The sequence below is a fragment of the Falco naumanni genome, chromosome 5, assembly GCF_017639655.2.
Source record: "Falco naumanni isolate bFalNau1 chromosome 5, bFalNau1.pat, whole genome shotgun sequence".
Classification (NCBI taxonomy): Eukaryota; Metazoa; Chordata; class Aves; order Falconiformes; family Falconidae; genus Falco; species Falco naumanni.
This window is the reverse complement of record NC_054058.1, coordinates 64,573,280-64,588,867: the sequence shown is the minus strand read 5'-3', so window position 1 is coordinate 64,588,867 and position 15,588 is coordinate 64,573,280. Positions and strand designations below refer to the sequence as shown.

The window sequence follows — 15,588 nt, the reverse complement described above, 5'->3', positions numbered from 1 at the left end:
AGCATCAGCACTGGAATCTGAAATAGCACCTGCTATCCAAATCACTCTTCTTTTGCATTTCTTGCATAAAGTTGAACTTTTCACCAATAGAAAAAATCCAATTATCAAGAGGAAACTCATGTGACAACCCATCCTTGCTTAGCTGCTGCTAACAGAGTGAGGTGAGAGAGAGCAGCAGTTTGTGAGACATTGTGTTTCAGGAAAGAGGAATTGCCCATATCAGCTCAGGAGACACATCTATGTGCAGTGCTGTCATTTCAGGCTGGGTAATATCTGTTTGAAAATGTGTGATTCAAACACACAAAATTAGCCTGTATCCCAGTTTTTGCAGCATTGATTTCCCCAATGAAGCAACGTGCCACGCCTTAGTATTGTGATCCAAAGCAAATTCAAATGTAACTAGTTCATCTCCAACTAATGTCTTTCTAGCCAGTTCTTAAAAATCTTCAGTGACACATGATATACAATATCCTGAACTCCACTTTCAGCACTAAAAAGTTTTTTTTTAATATCTAATATAAGTGTTTCCTGCTATAAATCCATCTGATTCCACCTTATTCTACCTTGGGTGGGCATGGATGTAATTTGATGAGTTTCCCTATTAGAACAATTGTTCACATATTTTTTGCATCTCCCTGCACCTCCTTCCCACCCTGATTATGTTGTCAACAATTCTTACTGCTCCTCAGTGGGCTGTCAACAATTTGTCCACAACTTTTTGAAAGCAGGGATGTAGTATCCCCGCTAAGACTTCCCCAGGATTCAGTAGAGGTGATTAGAGAAAAAGGGGGTCAGAGCTTTTGCAAAATATTTTGTGGTCTGTCAATTAAAATTATAATTTAGAGCTAAAATCTGTATTCTGATGGTATCACCTCTTCCTTACAGCACAGAAGGAGTATTACAAATAAAAAGTAAGATCATGAAGTCTTTGATTCACCAACTATTGTCCAAATTCAGTGAGACTTTTGATGGAATGAAATCTAAAGAGCTAAGCTGGTAATTCTGAGTGCCAGTCTGCTACAGAGTTGTATGGTAAGGCACATGGGAAAGTTGGCAGAAGGTTAGTTTTGCAACAGAGGTCAAACACCAGGGGTCTAACACTTACTTGTTTCATTTTCAGTCCCCACATTGAGCCACTGACATCTATAACAAATAAAATGTTTTTGGGCAGAGGATCAAGATTTTCCGGAGCAAAGAAATGAATAAAATAGCCATTAAAAATCTGCAAAATAAAATGAAAAATGCACAGTGTAGTGCGCTATAGTAAAGATGTCAGAAAACACAAGAAAATAACAGAGCAGAAAATGTTATTCTTTACAGACCAGTTCTGACTTTCAGCTCTCCATGTCTCTATAGTCTTACACCACTTGTACTTTAGTCTTTACATTTTATCAAGGATAGCAGAACTTCCTTCTCAGACAACTGCCATGCACTAACACAGGGAGGAATGAAAAATGTTTTTTAAAAAGACTGTTCTGTCTGTAATAATTCAACCCCATAACTCTGCTTCATGTTAACATAAAAATAGTGATGTTCTGGTTGTCTCCTTGTGATGTATTGGTACAACATCCAATGACTCTGTCCTCTGATTCAACATTAAATCACTAGAGTGCTGCTAGGTATAAAAGGCATCAGCTTTTGGGCAAGACAGGAATCTACTCCTGACTATATGTAGGATCATGTCTTAGTCATAAATTAAGTAAATCCATTCTGTCCACTTAAAATCCCTCTGTTCTTTCAATCAGATATAGAGCTCTTTCTCACGCTTATTCTCCTGAATGATGAAGTTTATTTAGCACAGTTTGCTTAATGACAGCAATTCTTGAATATGAACATCAGCACTGGAATCTGAAATAGCACCTGCTATCCAAATCTCTCCTCTTTTGCATTTCTTGCATAAAGCTGAACTTTACTTACTTCTAATTCGCCACCTGTGGTTTCTCTGTTCACATCATATTGCACCACAAAATTTCCATCTACTGCTGTGGATGAGCATGTGGGGCATTTTCGCTGTTGAGCCATTGTTGGCTTGAAAGAAACATGAGCCTTGAAATGAGAAGTGATTATCAGTCAATCAGATGTGTGAAAGGGGGACCACTGAAACAAAAAAAAAAGTTCTCTATTCATGAAATATCTTATTTCAGTGATTGTTTTTCTTCTTTATTTGCTTGTACCCTTATTTTCAGCAGAAAATGGACGTTGTCCCTTGAAAAGAAAAACAGCGCTAAGGTTTGCCTGGATATGCTGATTTGGTAGTAGCAACTGACACAAATAAGATGACCCATCTACAGCACCAGTATTTCAATTAGAGCTGTGCAAACCTTTTCTAGTAAGTAATATGTCGGCTTATTTAACATTTTCCTGGTTGAAAAGATCCACAATTTTATCAACATTTTTAATAGTTTTTTAATTGTTTGGGTATTTTTCACAAACAAATGAGAGCTTGTAATTTGTAGATTGAGTACTAAGAATAATTTTCATTGGTCACATGATTGGTTACGCAGACTTTATGGCATTATTTCTCTGTTTTGACTGGATAACTTGAAATTTCCTGAGAAGATGACATGATATAGATAGCCATGCACTGCCTCCAAAATAATTTGCTAAACTAGGAACGTGGGTGAATGAGACAAAGTTGAGGCTGGATATCAAGAAACTTGATATCTTATAGTAGTATAGACAGGTTTTGGGTCTTATTCACATATCCTGTATTAGACATCTATGTAAGAGTGAGAAGAGTTGTACCCTCCCAGAGACACTGCTTGAAGTGTCTTAACAGAAAAACTTCTCTGCTGTTAGAGGGTTTACCCAAGAGCTATGCTGGAGAAAGCTAGGGTAAAAATGCTACCAGTCCTAAAATAAGTCCCTATGCAGATGTTCTTAGTTGAAATTGAGATTGTGGAGTTATTCCAGAATGGTTATTCCACTTGCTATTCATCACCTACCTTTTTTCACATCCAGCAATCTCTTTCTGCATTGCTTTTTCAGAATTACAAGGTGAAAGTGCTGCACAAAGATGGACAGACTACATGCTATTTCTGTAGTACTGTCACTGTAACATTTGAGCATCTTGTACATACATTTCAATACCAATAATGAAGACACTATATTTTTTTGCCATATTTTTGCCTGCTTCCAGAAGCGATGAAAAAAATGCCATCACTACATTGGAACACTTGTGAAAACTGAAATTTTCATACTATTTCCAGTCTGTGACTATTACCTTTTTCTCTCCCTTGGAGATGGTGGTGATTCCATCAAAATGATCTCCAAGCGAATTAGGAACATGCACATAGCGAAGTCCCTGTGGCTCGATAATGCGGACATCCACCTAAAGGCAGGAAGGGAGAACATTTAGTGTGGAGCAGTGCCAGTGTTGTACCAGGATCTTATGAACCCTCCACAGGCAAACTCCAGCTAGGGAGGGGGTGGGTTGCCCTCGAGAATGCTCCAGTAGCACTGGCCTCATCCATGGTGGGGAAACATGTAATGTTGAAAATAGACCATGATGGAAAGGTAAAAAATAAATGTTCAAAGAATAGAAAGAATTAGGTGTAAATGCTCATTCTTCTCTCTCTCACCCCCTAGGCCAAGTGGTGGGATGATACCATAGGGTGATACCATAGTTTATGTTCAAAGCACAAAAGAAGCCTGAAGTGACTTCTTCAGTGCTGCTTTGGATTAGGAGGCCAGGAGGAACACTCGCTGATGAGTTCTCTCCCTCTCTGCTCATGCCATTGACAAGACAGAGAGTATTTTGTCTTTTGGATGGCCAAGGTGATTTGGAAAATGAAGTTTTTATCCTGTCAGCTTGAGAGAAGGCTTTTTTTCTGGTTGTGATTCTAAATAGTTAGTAAGACTACTATGAGGCAGGACATGGAATCCTTTTCAGTGGGAAAACTCAGACTCTTGGACAGCTTGAAGCAGGTCACAGCCTGCACCAAGAAAATACAAGGAGCAAACTTCCATATACAGCTTGTGCTAATGCCATGGAAAGCTGTAGAAGAAATTTATGAAACAGGAACATAAGAATGGCCAGAGGGAAATTTCCAGCTAGCCCTGTATCTTGTGTCTGTTGAGGGATGACAGAGGACACCTCTGGATAAGTGTAAGAAAGAAGGTAAGAACAGACAAATAATCTCCTGGCAGAGAGTTATGGAGGGACGGTCATTCAGAGAACATCTGATCTCATTGGACACTATCTCATGAAGTTGGGAATATTGTGAAAAGCATTGTTCCAAATAAATATGTTTGTTTTCCTTCAGTCAAGGGAAGTTTACACAACAGTATATATAGCCCAAAGCTTGTTTGCCCAAGTCGTTCTGATGTGAGTTGGTCGTGATTCAGGAGATGCCCAGCTGTGTTAGTACAAGAGGAGGCAGGACACATTTGCTCCTCACTCATGTAGCTGCGTAGCTCCTGATTTGAAGTGTTTCATGCTGGTCTACACAGTGACCTTGAAGCTATTTGTGCCAAGCCCATATGAAAGGAAAGAGCTGAAGTTGAAAGGGCCTGCTGTGGGGCTTGAGGGAATCGTGGCTACTTTCTCAGCAAGGTCACCTGTGGTGTGCTACCTACATATACCAGCTCTACTTTACCTCCATGTGCTTTGCCAAGCGTCCTGGCTTCACAGAGATGACGTGCTCGTAGGAGCTCAGTTTCCTTCTAATCATTTCATGGTAATGAAGTTCGAACTGGATCCTTGTCCCTGGGGGCACATTCACTTCAGTTTTGAAGTTTTCCATATCCAAGGCGTTGCTCCTGAAAAGTCAGCTGTGGGGTTAGTTTGAGAAAATGCAAGGAGAAAAAGAGTTTCTTTGCATTTTGATTTAGAGTTATATGTTTGTTGTGTCTGATTCTAGCTGTGGCCTATATCAGGGAACTGCAGTTGTCTGTTAGCAGAATTTGTTTTATCAAGCTGAAAGCAGAAACACAAGTCCTGGACAATTAAATATCAGAGCTGCTGTAAGCAAATGACCCATTTTCCTTCCCAGGGTTTCCCCCTCATATATCTTCTCCTGGGATGGGTCACCTCAGTTCTCCTATGAATAAGTTAGTACAATATCCGTATGCCAAAGTCTTTATACCTTACTATACCAGCAGCTTTGCCTTTGGCTTTTGCTTGAGAGTACATTTTTCTGGCTTCAGATTTTTCTCGAATTTTGCTGGTAAATGTTATACCATTGACATCCCTAGGAGAGAGAAGCACAGTCAGTTTGCAAAAAAACCCCAACTTTACAATTGATGACTGTTTCTTCACTTTAGAAAAACATCAGTGAAATCTAAGCTGCTAAGCTGGTGCGAAATGAAATAATAAGGCTCTTGTTTAATCCCAAAGCAATGAAATCTGGTTTCCACTAGATCTGTACCTTTCTCCCTACCTGCTTTTTTATTTCAAGTAGCCAGCACTCTTGTACTCCGAGGAGGATCTGCTCTCCCCCACCTCCATCACACTTCCACCATTCTTTGGGCAGGGCAGGCAGTTACTCATGTCATGGCTGTTTTGGAACACAGATCAGGACATGTCGCCTGACCAGCAAGCTGGCTGCTGCCTCCCAGGATGGATACTGAACCAGGCTAGTTTCTTTCCGTTCAGTGAGGGGTCTAATTTGGTTTCTCCCTCTCCTTTGATCTGGTGCCAATTTGTACAAGACAGGTGGGAGCTTAGTCTGTTTGAGACTTCTGTGCTTTTGTCAAATTCTGTTGATGTTGGCCAATGGCCCAATAATTACTGGAGAGAAGAGATGGGCAGACAGACAGTATGATGACACGAGCCTTTTTAATTTTAGAAAGCTTGATAAAATTATGCTGAACCTGGAAAACAAGAGGTGTTTTGTTTTTACATATACTTCCCTCCCACTGCATTCTGCCACCACACTGAACCCCACCAGAGCACAAAGCTGATACCTGCCCACTACTTACATAGTAAAGTTGTCAATAAAAGCTCCTTTGGGGACTTGTACATCAAACACTATGTGCTGGGACCTTTTTGCGTTATTCACCATTTTGGCCTGGATCATTGTGTTGGCCAACCGTGACGTTATAGTGGATTGAACTTTGTAGCTGTAAAGACCTATCTTGTCATCATCCTCCACCTGTAATTGACAAAATTTCTCTATAAATTTAGGACACAGCTAGAAAATGTGCCCTAGAGGGCAATATCAATCCCTTTTATAGTCTTGGTGCCTTTTTTTCAAGTTTTGTTTCTTACAATACAGCAGCTAGATGGGACATAAGTTCAGGACACCTCCATATTTAACTGGCAGTTGTGACAAGATACTCATGTGAATCTAGTTCATTATAACATTTCAGCTGAAAGCAGGAATTTATAAAGCTGGAATGTTTTCCTTGCGTTGGACCATGCAACCAGTCCTTGGAATGACTCTGTTGGTACAATCCAGTATAGAACAGTACACAGTAATTCTCAACATCATATACTGAGGAGGACAAAGCTTACATTTTCAATAGAAGTCCTGAAAAAAGGAGACCTGAAGCATTGGTTACTGACCTAGTCTTGTAAACAGTTAAACCATGGCAGTGGAAGAACATTATTAAACTGGTATATTCAGATATTGTCTTTGTCTAATCACTTTTGATGCTTATTTCTTCATATTTACCATTCCCTTCTCCCTCCAAGAGCAGTTGTATAAACAGCATTGTGCAAACAGCGCTCTGTTTAAAGAAAATATGTTAATACCCAACCAGCAGTAAAAACAAGGAACTGAACAAACAAAAGGATTGATTTCCAAAAAATGGTTAACTAGAAAATCACTTTGTTCAGTATGATTTTCCACAGAGGAATTAAAAAAACTCACCAGATCTCCAACATACCCCCAGTCGGATGTGCTTCGCTGGAAGAGAAAAATATGGAGAATGTATTTCAGCAAAGCTAAGAACACAGTCTGTGGCTGTTTTCAAGACAGGTATCAGACAATGGTAACATCTAAAGCTGCTTTCCAAAATGACGAGAATTAGTTTGAGTTCCCAGACTTGGTGTGCATATTCCTTTTGTCTTATTTTACATATTTATACATGGGGTGTTGGAGCACCTGATCTCACAGCTGTGACTTACAGGCTATCAAAAACAGAAAGACAGCTCTCTTCCTCTGTCTTTTTTTTTTTTTTTTTTATAGAAAACGTTATCTTCTAGAACAAAAATGTTCTTCCTGAAACCAAAACATGCAAGAAAAAAAGTCATACTTAGAAAAACCTGGCTTTCAACAGAAAAAATACCTTTTTGTTTTTCCAGAAAAATTGGAAAAAGCTTAAACTCAGACCTTTTTAGTTCATTCTGTTTTCATTCATGCTATAGAATATATATATTATTGCATTATATGCAGTATCTATGTGTAAAAAATCCCTATTGTGTAATCGATATTACTTTTATATACTTGCATATGTGTAAAGTTAGTTATGCATGTACTGCTTAGAAGAGCTGGAACTGCTCATTAATGGTCCCCGTCCCCGTCCCCCCCCCCCCCCCCCCCCCGCCCTATGAATAGTACCATTCGGAAATTTCTATGGAGAGGTAGTGACATCTTGTGGCCATTTGAACAATTCTGTTTAAATTTTAGGAATTAAACTTGCGTAAGTAATGCTGGAATGGGATTTGGCTCACCTAGTTCTAGGGAGAGAAGCAATTGTTTAATGCAGATATCTACTTTGGTGCTGTCATCACAACTAAGCAAGCTCAGATCTTCAAGGTCAATTGAGTGGGCTGCATAAAAGATGATACACGTCATAGCAAGATCATTTTAATAAGATGGTTTTAAGGATCTTTTCAAGCCAGATGGAGAGACTGCAGGATTTCTGCCTGCCTGAGAACAAATGCGGGTTTTTATTTACTAGCTGTACAGGCTCTACCTGAAACATCTAGACTGGGATTTCAGGATCTGGAAGTTCATGGCTCTTTAGAGACCCTCTGCAAAGCTTGATGGGCTGATCTTTGCTCAGTCTATCCTGACACCCCACAAACATCATTGTACAGCGAACTGGACCTTTCACATCTGATGAAGAACCAGACTGTGAAGAATGGCTGTTGTCTCCACACGTACTTTTGGCATAGGAAACATCACCAGCATGAACACAAATCAAGGTTAAACCAACTTTAAGTGAAACAAATTTAATCTTGAAAAGATGAAGACCAAGACCTTAGCACAGAGGGGATTTTTTTCATTGTCATACCTTTTCCGGTTCTCAGAAGAGCTTAGGGTTCCTGACTCACTTTACAAATGGCACGTAAAGCTTTCACGATGCCTTGGTTTCCTTCCTTTTTGTTTTTATGAGAGTGGAGGAGAAGCGGGAGGTGCTAATAGAGGTGTGAGCTTATCACTTGCACATGTGGTGACTCCCCCTGCTGTTGTTAGAGATCAGAGGTGGGGTGGGCCAATCATCCCTAGGATCTCAAAGGTTGCAGAGGGCAGCCACTCCAGCAGGTCAGGAAGACAGAGTTGTAGATAATTATACTTCAGGCTTGAGGGCTGGTGTGGTTACTGACATCATGGGCTTTGTAGGGACTTCTGTGGCATGTGAGATTTGTGCTATTTCTGGCATGAGGATCCATGGCTGATCCTTGCCTTCAAACCACATCCAAATCTGCTGATGACTGCACTGTGTAGAAACAGTATGTTGTGCAATATCCAATGTATGGCAAGTTGTTAATTAGACTGGAGACAACAAGCGCCTCAGGAACTGTTTTAAGGATCTGATCTTGACAGATGCTGGGCTCTATCTTCAGGTACTGAGACCCATCTTCTGACATCTGTACAGGCTATGGATATTTAGCCCTCTGTAATGATCTTTGTTCAAATCACTGTGCATGAATGTTGTAACCACTATGCAGTCTACCACCAATAAAAGACTGGCTACTTCAAGCTAACTTTTATTCAGGGCTGCTGGCCCTGACCTCTGTCCTGTCTGCGGAGGAAGAAGCCATGGTGTCTAAGGGAGGAATGCATTACAAGAGATTGCAGTTTTTACGTCATCTATGGGACACCTAGCTTGCCATTGCTTTCAAGTTGCAGTCCACAGGCTACTTCCGAGGTGTGACTTAGTTATAGAGTGGTTTCAGAGATGTTATACTGCATTCAAAGGAAATCATTTTTCCACTGGGGCATGAAAAAGGCTGAAAAGCAGATGCCCAGTATAAGAAACCAGAAAGACAATGACATCTGCCTGGCATGTCCTCCCAAATCTTTGAGGTGATGTTTCCCCATAGGTTCACTTGTTTCCATGTAAGTTGTTTCCTGAGCGGTTGTTAACAGACTGCAATTTCATTGCAGTCTCTTCAGACTCCTTTTGGGGATCCTGACCCTTACTGCGAGGTGCAGGAAAGAGCAATTTCAAACCCAAGGCTTGGCAGAGTTTCTCTCCGCAATGCTGCAGATGGATCCTGCTCTCTCTGGTTGCATTTATACCCTGGGAGCTGGGGGGCTCTCCAGGCAGCTGATTCCACCCTCTTTTGCCTTCCCTATTTCCTTCTTGTGCTGGTTCTCATGGAGGGGAAACCAGGCAGGCAGAGCAGTAAGGAAATAGGTGTGATCTCACCTGGCTCTGGACAGCCAGCAATCAGGACCAAGACTGGGGGACATACTACAGAACATACCCCCTCACAGTCTAGACACAAGCTCTGTTATCTATCTCCAAAACAGAGATAACAGCAGTGAACCATCATCACATAGAGGTTCACAAGATTACCTGCATTCCAGCCCATGGGGCACTCTGTTTCTGCGGTCACAAGGGCCATTCACATACCTGAGACACAGTATTTTTGGAATTACTCAGGAGCAAATATTTTTCACCAGAATACCTGGTCTGGACCTAGAAAAGAATTCTTTCTATTTAGAGCTAATCAGTAGAGTCTGCAGAGGAGTTCTGTTGCCTTGTTGCCAACGGGCTAGTGACCTTGCTGCAGAAAAACCAGTAATTTGGAAGACAGCCTTCCTTTAGTGATTAACAGTAACTGTGTGCCTGCTGTTGGCCAAAAGCTACTGTCTCAAGATGTTTTGTGTAGTTCAATTTAATCTCATTTATTAATATTTTATTGTGACTCAACTAACATAAGGATAGCTCATCCTACAGCTGAGTTCTTAGTTCTGCTGGTTTGCAAAGACTCATTTGATAAAGGTAAAGGATGGGAAATAATATATGGGAATATAAGGAATAACTGGTATAAAAACCGCCCACTAGTAGAACTGCAAATTATTGCATGCATATGTCTATACCACTATGTATCCAGAAAGTTGGGGAACAGAGGCAACATAACATTACAGCACTAATACAGACATATTAGGAAGAATTAATGCCCTGAAGAAGTGCAGCTGGGGAGGATTTCTGCTTAGATCATGGTTACATTATTTGTCTACTGGTCTGGTAAATGTGAGCTGGCTTGATTCATATTTATGCTAAAATCCTCCATTTTTCTGCCAGTGTAATGGGGGCTTTAGGTGTCAGTAAGTTAAATTTGCACTCTGTGAGGCCCCTTTTGAAAAGCCTTGGGATAAAGAGGAATTGTCTTTGCCTGTGCTTAACTTCAAAGATGCTGGGAAATCCAGCTTGACTCAAGAGGATCTTTTGTTTTCACTGTACTGAACAAGCTCAAGAAAGGCACCACTAGAGCTGGGTGGAGGGCAAGGTCCACTCTGATCATAATTTCTTTCATGCAGTGTTATAAAATCTAATACCTTCAAACAACTGATTTCATGATTATTATCATTAGTTACTACTGTGTAAAACACAACAGAACTCCTGCAATGATGTTTTACATGTTTCTGTTTCAGAAGCTGATAGACTATACTAATCTGCAACCCATCAGCATGCTGGAAACAAATTTTCTTCCCTGGTCTCAGACCCCACCAGCTCATCACCCATGTGACACTGTGCTGTACTCTTTTGACCTGAGTTAAGTATGAATGATTGGACTACTTGCAGGACTGAAAGGCTTCAGCCTACATTGACAGTTCTGAAGTCTTTTTCCATCTTCTCATGGAAAAGCCTCACCGGTATCAATAGGATTTCTCCCACACATGAAGTTGGACAGACAAGTACCTCCATTGTGTAGCATCTGTATTATGGTCCTCAGGAGTACAGATATGGAACAAAGCCTTGTGCTAGGTACTGCATAAAGAATAGTAGTAGTTCTTATCCTGACAAGAGATATGGAGCTCTCAATGACTGTAAGGACTTGTGTGTCTCACCTGAGTGGACACTCCCAACCCCTGACATGGAACAAGCCACCTGGAGAGAGCTCCCAGGCATTCTTGCTTCCCTTTTTTTGAAGCGTTTCTGGGTACTGTACCTGGTACCTGCCATTTCTCATCTTGGAGCTTGAAGGAAATCCATTGATTTCTAGGTCAATCAGGCTTTCCACTTCCTAGAGGAGAAAAAGGAAGAAAGAAAGAGGTGTCGCTGATGCCTTGCTGTTTGATTTATCACTTGATTTATTATTTATTAGCACTCTGCTAGAGTTCCAAAGGAATTTATCTCCCCTCGGTGCAAACGGGGAGCAGAGGCACAAACTGTCTCAGACCAAAATGTTACATTCGGTTTCCCTCTGTGGCCACGAAACTCTATATACTCCCATATATCATAACCTTTACCACTATTTTACAACCTTCCCTTCTGAAACAAGGAGTAATGTTTAGCACACTGAAAGGACCATAATGAGCAATAAGCAAATTATCATCAGGATGGGTCTAGCCATGGTAACTACAGCATTTCAGATACTGATCTCACTTAAACCAGCAATTCCAGAGAATTTCTGCTCAGATGAGTAGAAATTGTCTCTGCTTTTATACTAATATACCTGAGAACTAAATTTGTCCCATTGACAACAAAAGAACATCAGGTCTTTTCCAAGTGCAGTGCCGCACTAATTCAATTAGAAGCATGGCTCTTACACCACAACAATATTCTTAATTAAATTTTATTAGAAGTTTAATATATGGTAATAAAGAAGTCTAAGTACATGAATTGCTCTCCAACTTATATGACAGCAGACACACAAAGGTTTGCACAAAATTAACTTAGAATATTTTAGCACATTGGTATTAAACTGATATGGCATCAATAGTTAGAAAGGACCACAGGTCTGGAATATTTTTCTTGGGAATTATAAACTCAGTATGAAAATCTACCTGGGCCATGAAAAGTGCTGTAAGAAGAAAGAAAAAGAGGGTAGCCTTGCTCACTAATTCTTGTTGTTAATCTTGCAAAGCAAAAGAAAGCTTCACATCATCCCCACTGACCTGAGAGAAATATTGCCATACAGCAATGTGGAAATGGGAGTAGACACCCAAATCTAAGTTCACTTGAGTCCAGGGGTTTAAATTTGGATTCAGCTCCAGAGTCAAAGCTGTAACTATACTCCTTTTCATCATTGCATTATTGTAATAAATTACAGGTTCTTCTATAAATTATCCCGCTGCTGAGGATTGTACAGTTAATAGGATTTTAACTCTATATTTGAATTCCTGTTAACAAAACCCTGAATCCATATGATTCTTTAATGAGGTTCATAGTGGTCCATACAGGAGACCCCATCCACAAAGATACCTAGGTGCTCTGTTTCTGCTTATTCTAAGGAAACAGGATATAAAATACGCTGAAGGTCTGAGCATAGAAGCCCACTTGAACATTTGAAGGTTAAAACCAGCAGAAATGGCAAAGCTGAGGTAGAGATACGAATCCTGCTTAAAAAGAAAGTTGGAGTTATGCTTGCACTATCCCACCTGTAAAAACATTTAAAAAGCAACACTACGAATGACAAGTGAAAGCTAATTATCAGAACAATCCCATTTACAGCTAAAAGTAGAAGAGAATTAATGAGACACAAGCAGAGTTATGAAGCAATAACACAGTTCTGCTCCCATTGAAGCCAGCTGCAGCTTCACTACTGACTTCAGCAAGGAAGGGAGATCTAGACCCTGCCTTGAGATACTCACATCTGGGATCTCGTCGATAACAAGATCAAAGCTTCCTACTCCAGAAATGAGGAACAAACCCAGGAACCAGATCAGATGCTTCATTTTCTTCCTGCTTGTCTCCTGAAAGCAGCCCACATAGGTACGAGACACAAGATCTTTCCTTCTCTGAGACAAGTTCAAGGAAACAGCTCAGGGTTATGCAGTATTTTGAACGAAGTTTTGAAATGCTGACTTTGTTTAGGCCGTAGGTAAATATTTGTCTTGCAACGCAAGCCTGAGCTGTGGTGCCTGAGCAAGGGTTATCCAAATAGTGTCTTCACTCGCCTCTGCCCTTGATAACAGCTCAGGCTTGGATAGGCTCACTTCTTGCTTTTGTAGCTTCCCATGATGTTTGACTAATTTCCTGCTCGGCACAGACCTTGGAGTATCCAAAACTTCAAAAGATCAAAGGAAGAACTCACTCCTAGGTTGTTTGTTTATAGTAAACAAGGTGAAGAATGGTTCTCAGAGCAGCAGAGGCAGCAAAGTTTTGCTTCTCCAAGGGCCCTCCCACTCAGCCATCTCAGGGACTGGGAAGACACCTCTGGGTTGCAGCCTGACCCACAGAAATACCTTTCTCCACTCTGGCTGGGAAAGGATCATAGCTGGTGGTGGGATAGTTCTGGTTTTTCCAAGTTAGTCACGTGAAAACATCTGATGATATTTTCAGATGCATGTTGTATGGCTCCTGGGTGCTTTTGAAACTGTTTTGGTCTCCCTGCTTCTTTGGGTACTTCAAGAGATGAGATAAAGTAGGCCAGCAAAACAAAAGGAGGAAAGAAGGGAGGAAGCAGGTTTCTGGCAAAAGGAGCTGGGGTATCCCTTCCACTCTTCCAGGAAGAAAAGAGATTTGCAGACATCGGAGCAACCTCAATGGAAAAGACTGAATTACTAGGTGAAGCCAGGGACAAAACAGCAAACAAGAATGTATTGTATTGTATTTTATTATATTATCTATATTATGTTCTCTTACCCTATGTTATGTTACATTTCAATGTTTCAGTAAAAGGTTTCTGCAGCACCAGTCTGCTGTTACACATCCTTCCTCCATCTTTTCAACAGATTGTTTCTGAGGCTGAGACCCGGAACTCTGTTCAGAGATTCACAAGGAACGCAAGCAGACTAGTCACCTTTCAGCTCATTGCCAGATAAAAGCTACCAAAGATGCTTAGGAAAGCATGTAGAAACTGGAGCAAGCACACAAGGTATTTTCCAAAGACCTTCCTAGTCTCCAGCTACTTGTAACTATGGTACATCCTGATCAGATGATGCTTTCCATTTATTTAGCAGCCCTTAGTTAATTTATTCTCCAAAACCCTGTCATCTCCTCTGAAGACATTGGATAAAAAATAAGCATTCATAGCATCCTGTGAGAAGAAGTTCCACACCTTAACTACACACAGAATGAACCATGGCCTTTTGATCACTTTGAACCTGTCACATGACAGCTCCATATTCTGTTTCACAAATGTTATGCTAGAAGAGGCATTGAATAATTAGTCCTGATTTGCCCTTTCCCAAATCTTTTGGGCAATCCTAGATCTTGAACTTGGAGGTGGCATAGCACCAGATTTGCTAGAAAGCTTAAGAGCCTGTAGGCTGTATTCAAACTAGTAAAGAGCCTTCACAGCACACGTATCTTGCTTTTGCATCGATCTAGCCACACAGTGGTTCCCCCCCCCCTATTTATTTACTTGCTCTCTAAATTTTGGGTCAGCTCTCAGACGGTGCACATATGGAGCTTGCAACATTGCCTCCCCTCAAGACACATTTTCTGAATGCAGAGGTCACTTGATAAATAGTTCTGCATCCCTCTGGCCCAAATGGCATGACCTGGCCAGTTTCCTCCTCTCCTCTATGTTACTCTAGATCATCTTCTGTGTTGCAGCTTCCCATGGAAGTGGAGGTAAGTGATGTGCACAAGGGAGGGGAGTGTACAAGAGGAGAATGGGGAGGATGGGAGCAGGGTTTTTCAATAATCATAGAATCACAGAATCATTTAGGTCAGAAAAGACCTTTAAGATCATCAAGTCCAACTGTTAACCTGGCACTGCCAAGTCCACTGCTAAACCATGTCCCTAAGCATCACATCTACACATCCTGTAAACACCTCTAGGCATGGTGACTCCACCACCTCCCTGGGCAGCCTGTTCCAATGCTTGACAACCCCTTCCATGAAGAAAGTTTTCCTCATAGCCAGACTAAACCTCCCCTGGAGCAACTTGAGGCCGTTTCCTCTCATGCTATTGCTTGTTACTTGGGAGCGGAGACCGACCCCCACATTGCTGCAGCCTCCTCTCAGGCAGCTGTAGGGAGCAAAAAGGTCCCCTCTAGAGTCCCCTCCTCTCCAGGCTGAACACCCTCAGTTCCCTCAGCTGCTCGTCATCAGCCTTGTGCCCCAGCCCCTGCCCGGCTCTGGACACGCTCCAGCATCTCAACATCCTTCTTGTAGTGAGGGGCCCAAAACTGAACACAGAATTCGAGGTGCAGCCTCACCAGTGCCGACTACATGGGGATGGTCACTGCCTTAGTCCTGCTGGCCACACTTGTTTCTGATACCAGCCAGGGTGCTACTGGCCCCCTTGGCCACCTGGGTACACTGTTGGCTGATGTTCAGTCAGCTGTC

The 15,588-nt window shown here is 41.4% G+C and overlaps 1 protein-coding gene across 2 annotated transcripts in view; it reads right to left on the bottom strand.

The window, feature by feature from the left end:
* The window catches only part of ITIH2 (inter-alpha-trypsin inhibitor heavy chain 2), a 31,164-nt gene extending 18,035 nt beyond the window's left edge, over positions 1–13,129 (bottom strand). The window contains exons 1-9 of one of the 2 annotated variants that reach the window (XM_040594901.1): positions 12,942–13,129; positions 11,297–11,371; positions 6,816–6,851; positions 5,923–6,095; positions 5,088–5,192; positions 4,599–4,761; positions 3,224–3,331; positions 1,918–2,046; positions 1,106–1,222 (exon numbers count right to left, since the gene is read on the bottom strand). In XM_040594901.1, coding sequence (XP_040450835.1) covers positions 1,106–1,222; positions 1,918–2,046; positions 3,224–3,331; positions 4,599–4,761; positions 5,088–5,192; positions 5,923–6,095; positions 6,816–6,851; positions 11,297–11,371; positions 12,942–13,025 — 990 coding nt within the window. In that variant the 5' untranslated portion in view covers positions 13,026–13,129. Of the gene's footprint in view, positions 1–1,105; positions 1,223–1,917; positions 2,047–3,223; positions 3,332–4,598; positions 4,762–5,087; positions 5,193–5,922; positions 6,096–6,815; positions 6,852–7,618; positions 7,686–11,296; positions 11,372–12,941 lie in introns of those variants that run through there. The other variant, XM_040594902.1, reaches the window with a different exon arrangement.
* Positions 13,130–15,588: the final 2,459 nt, after the last annotated feature.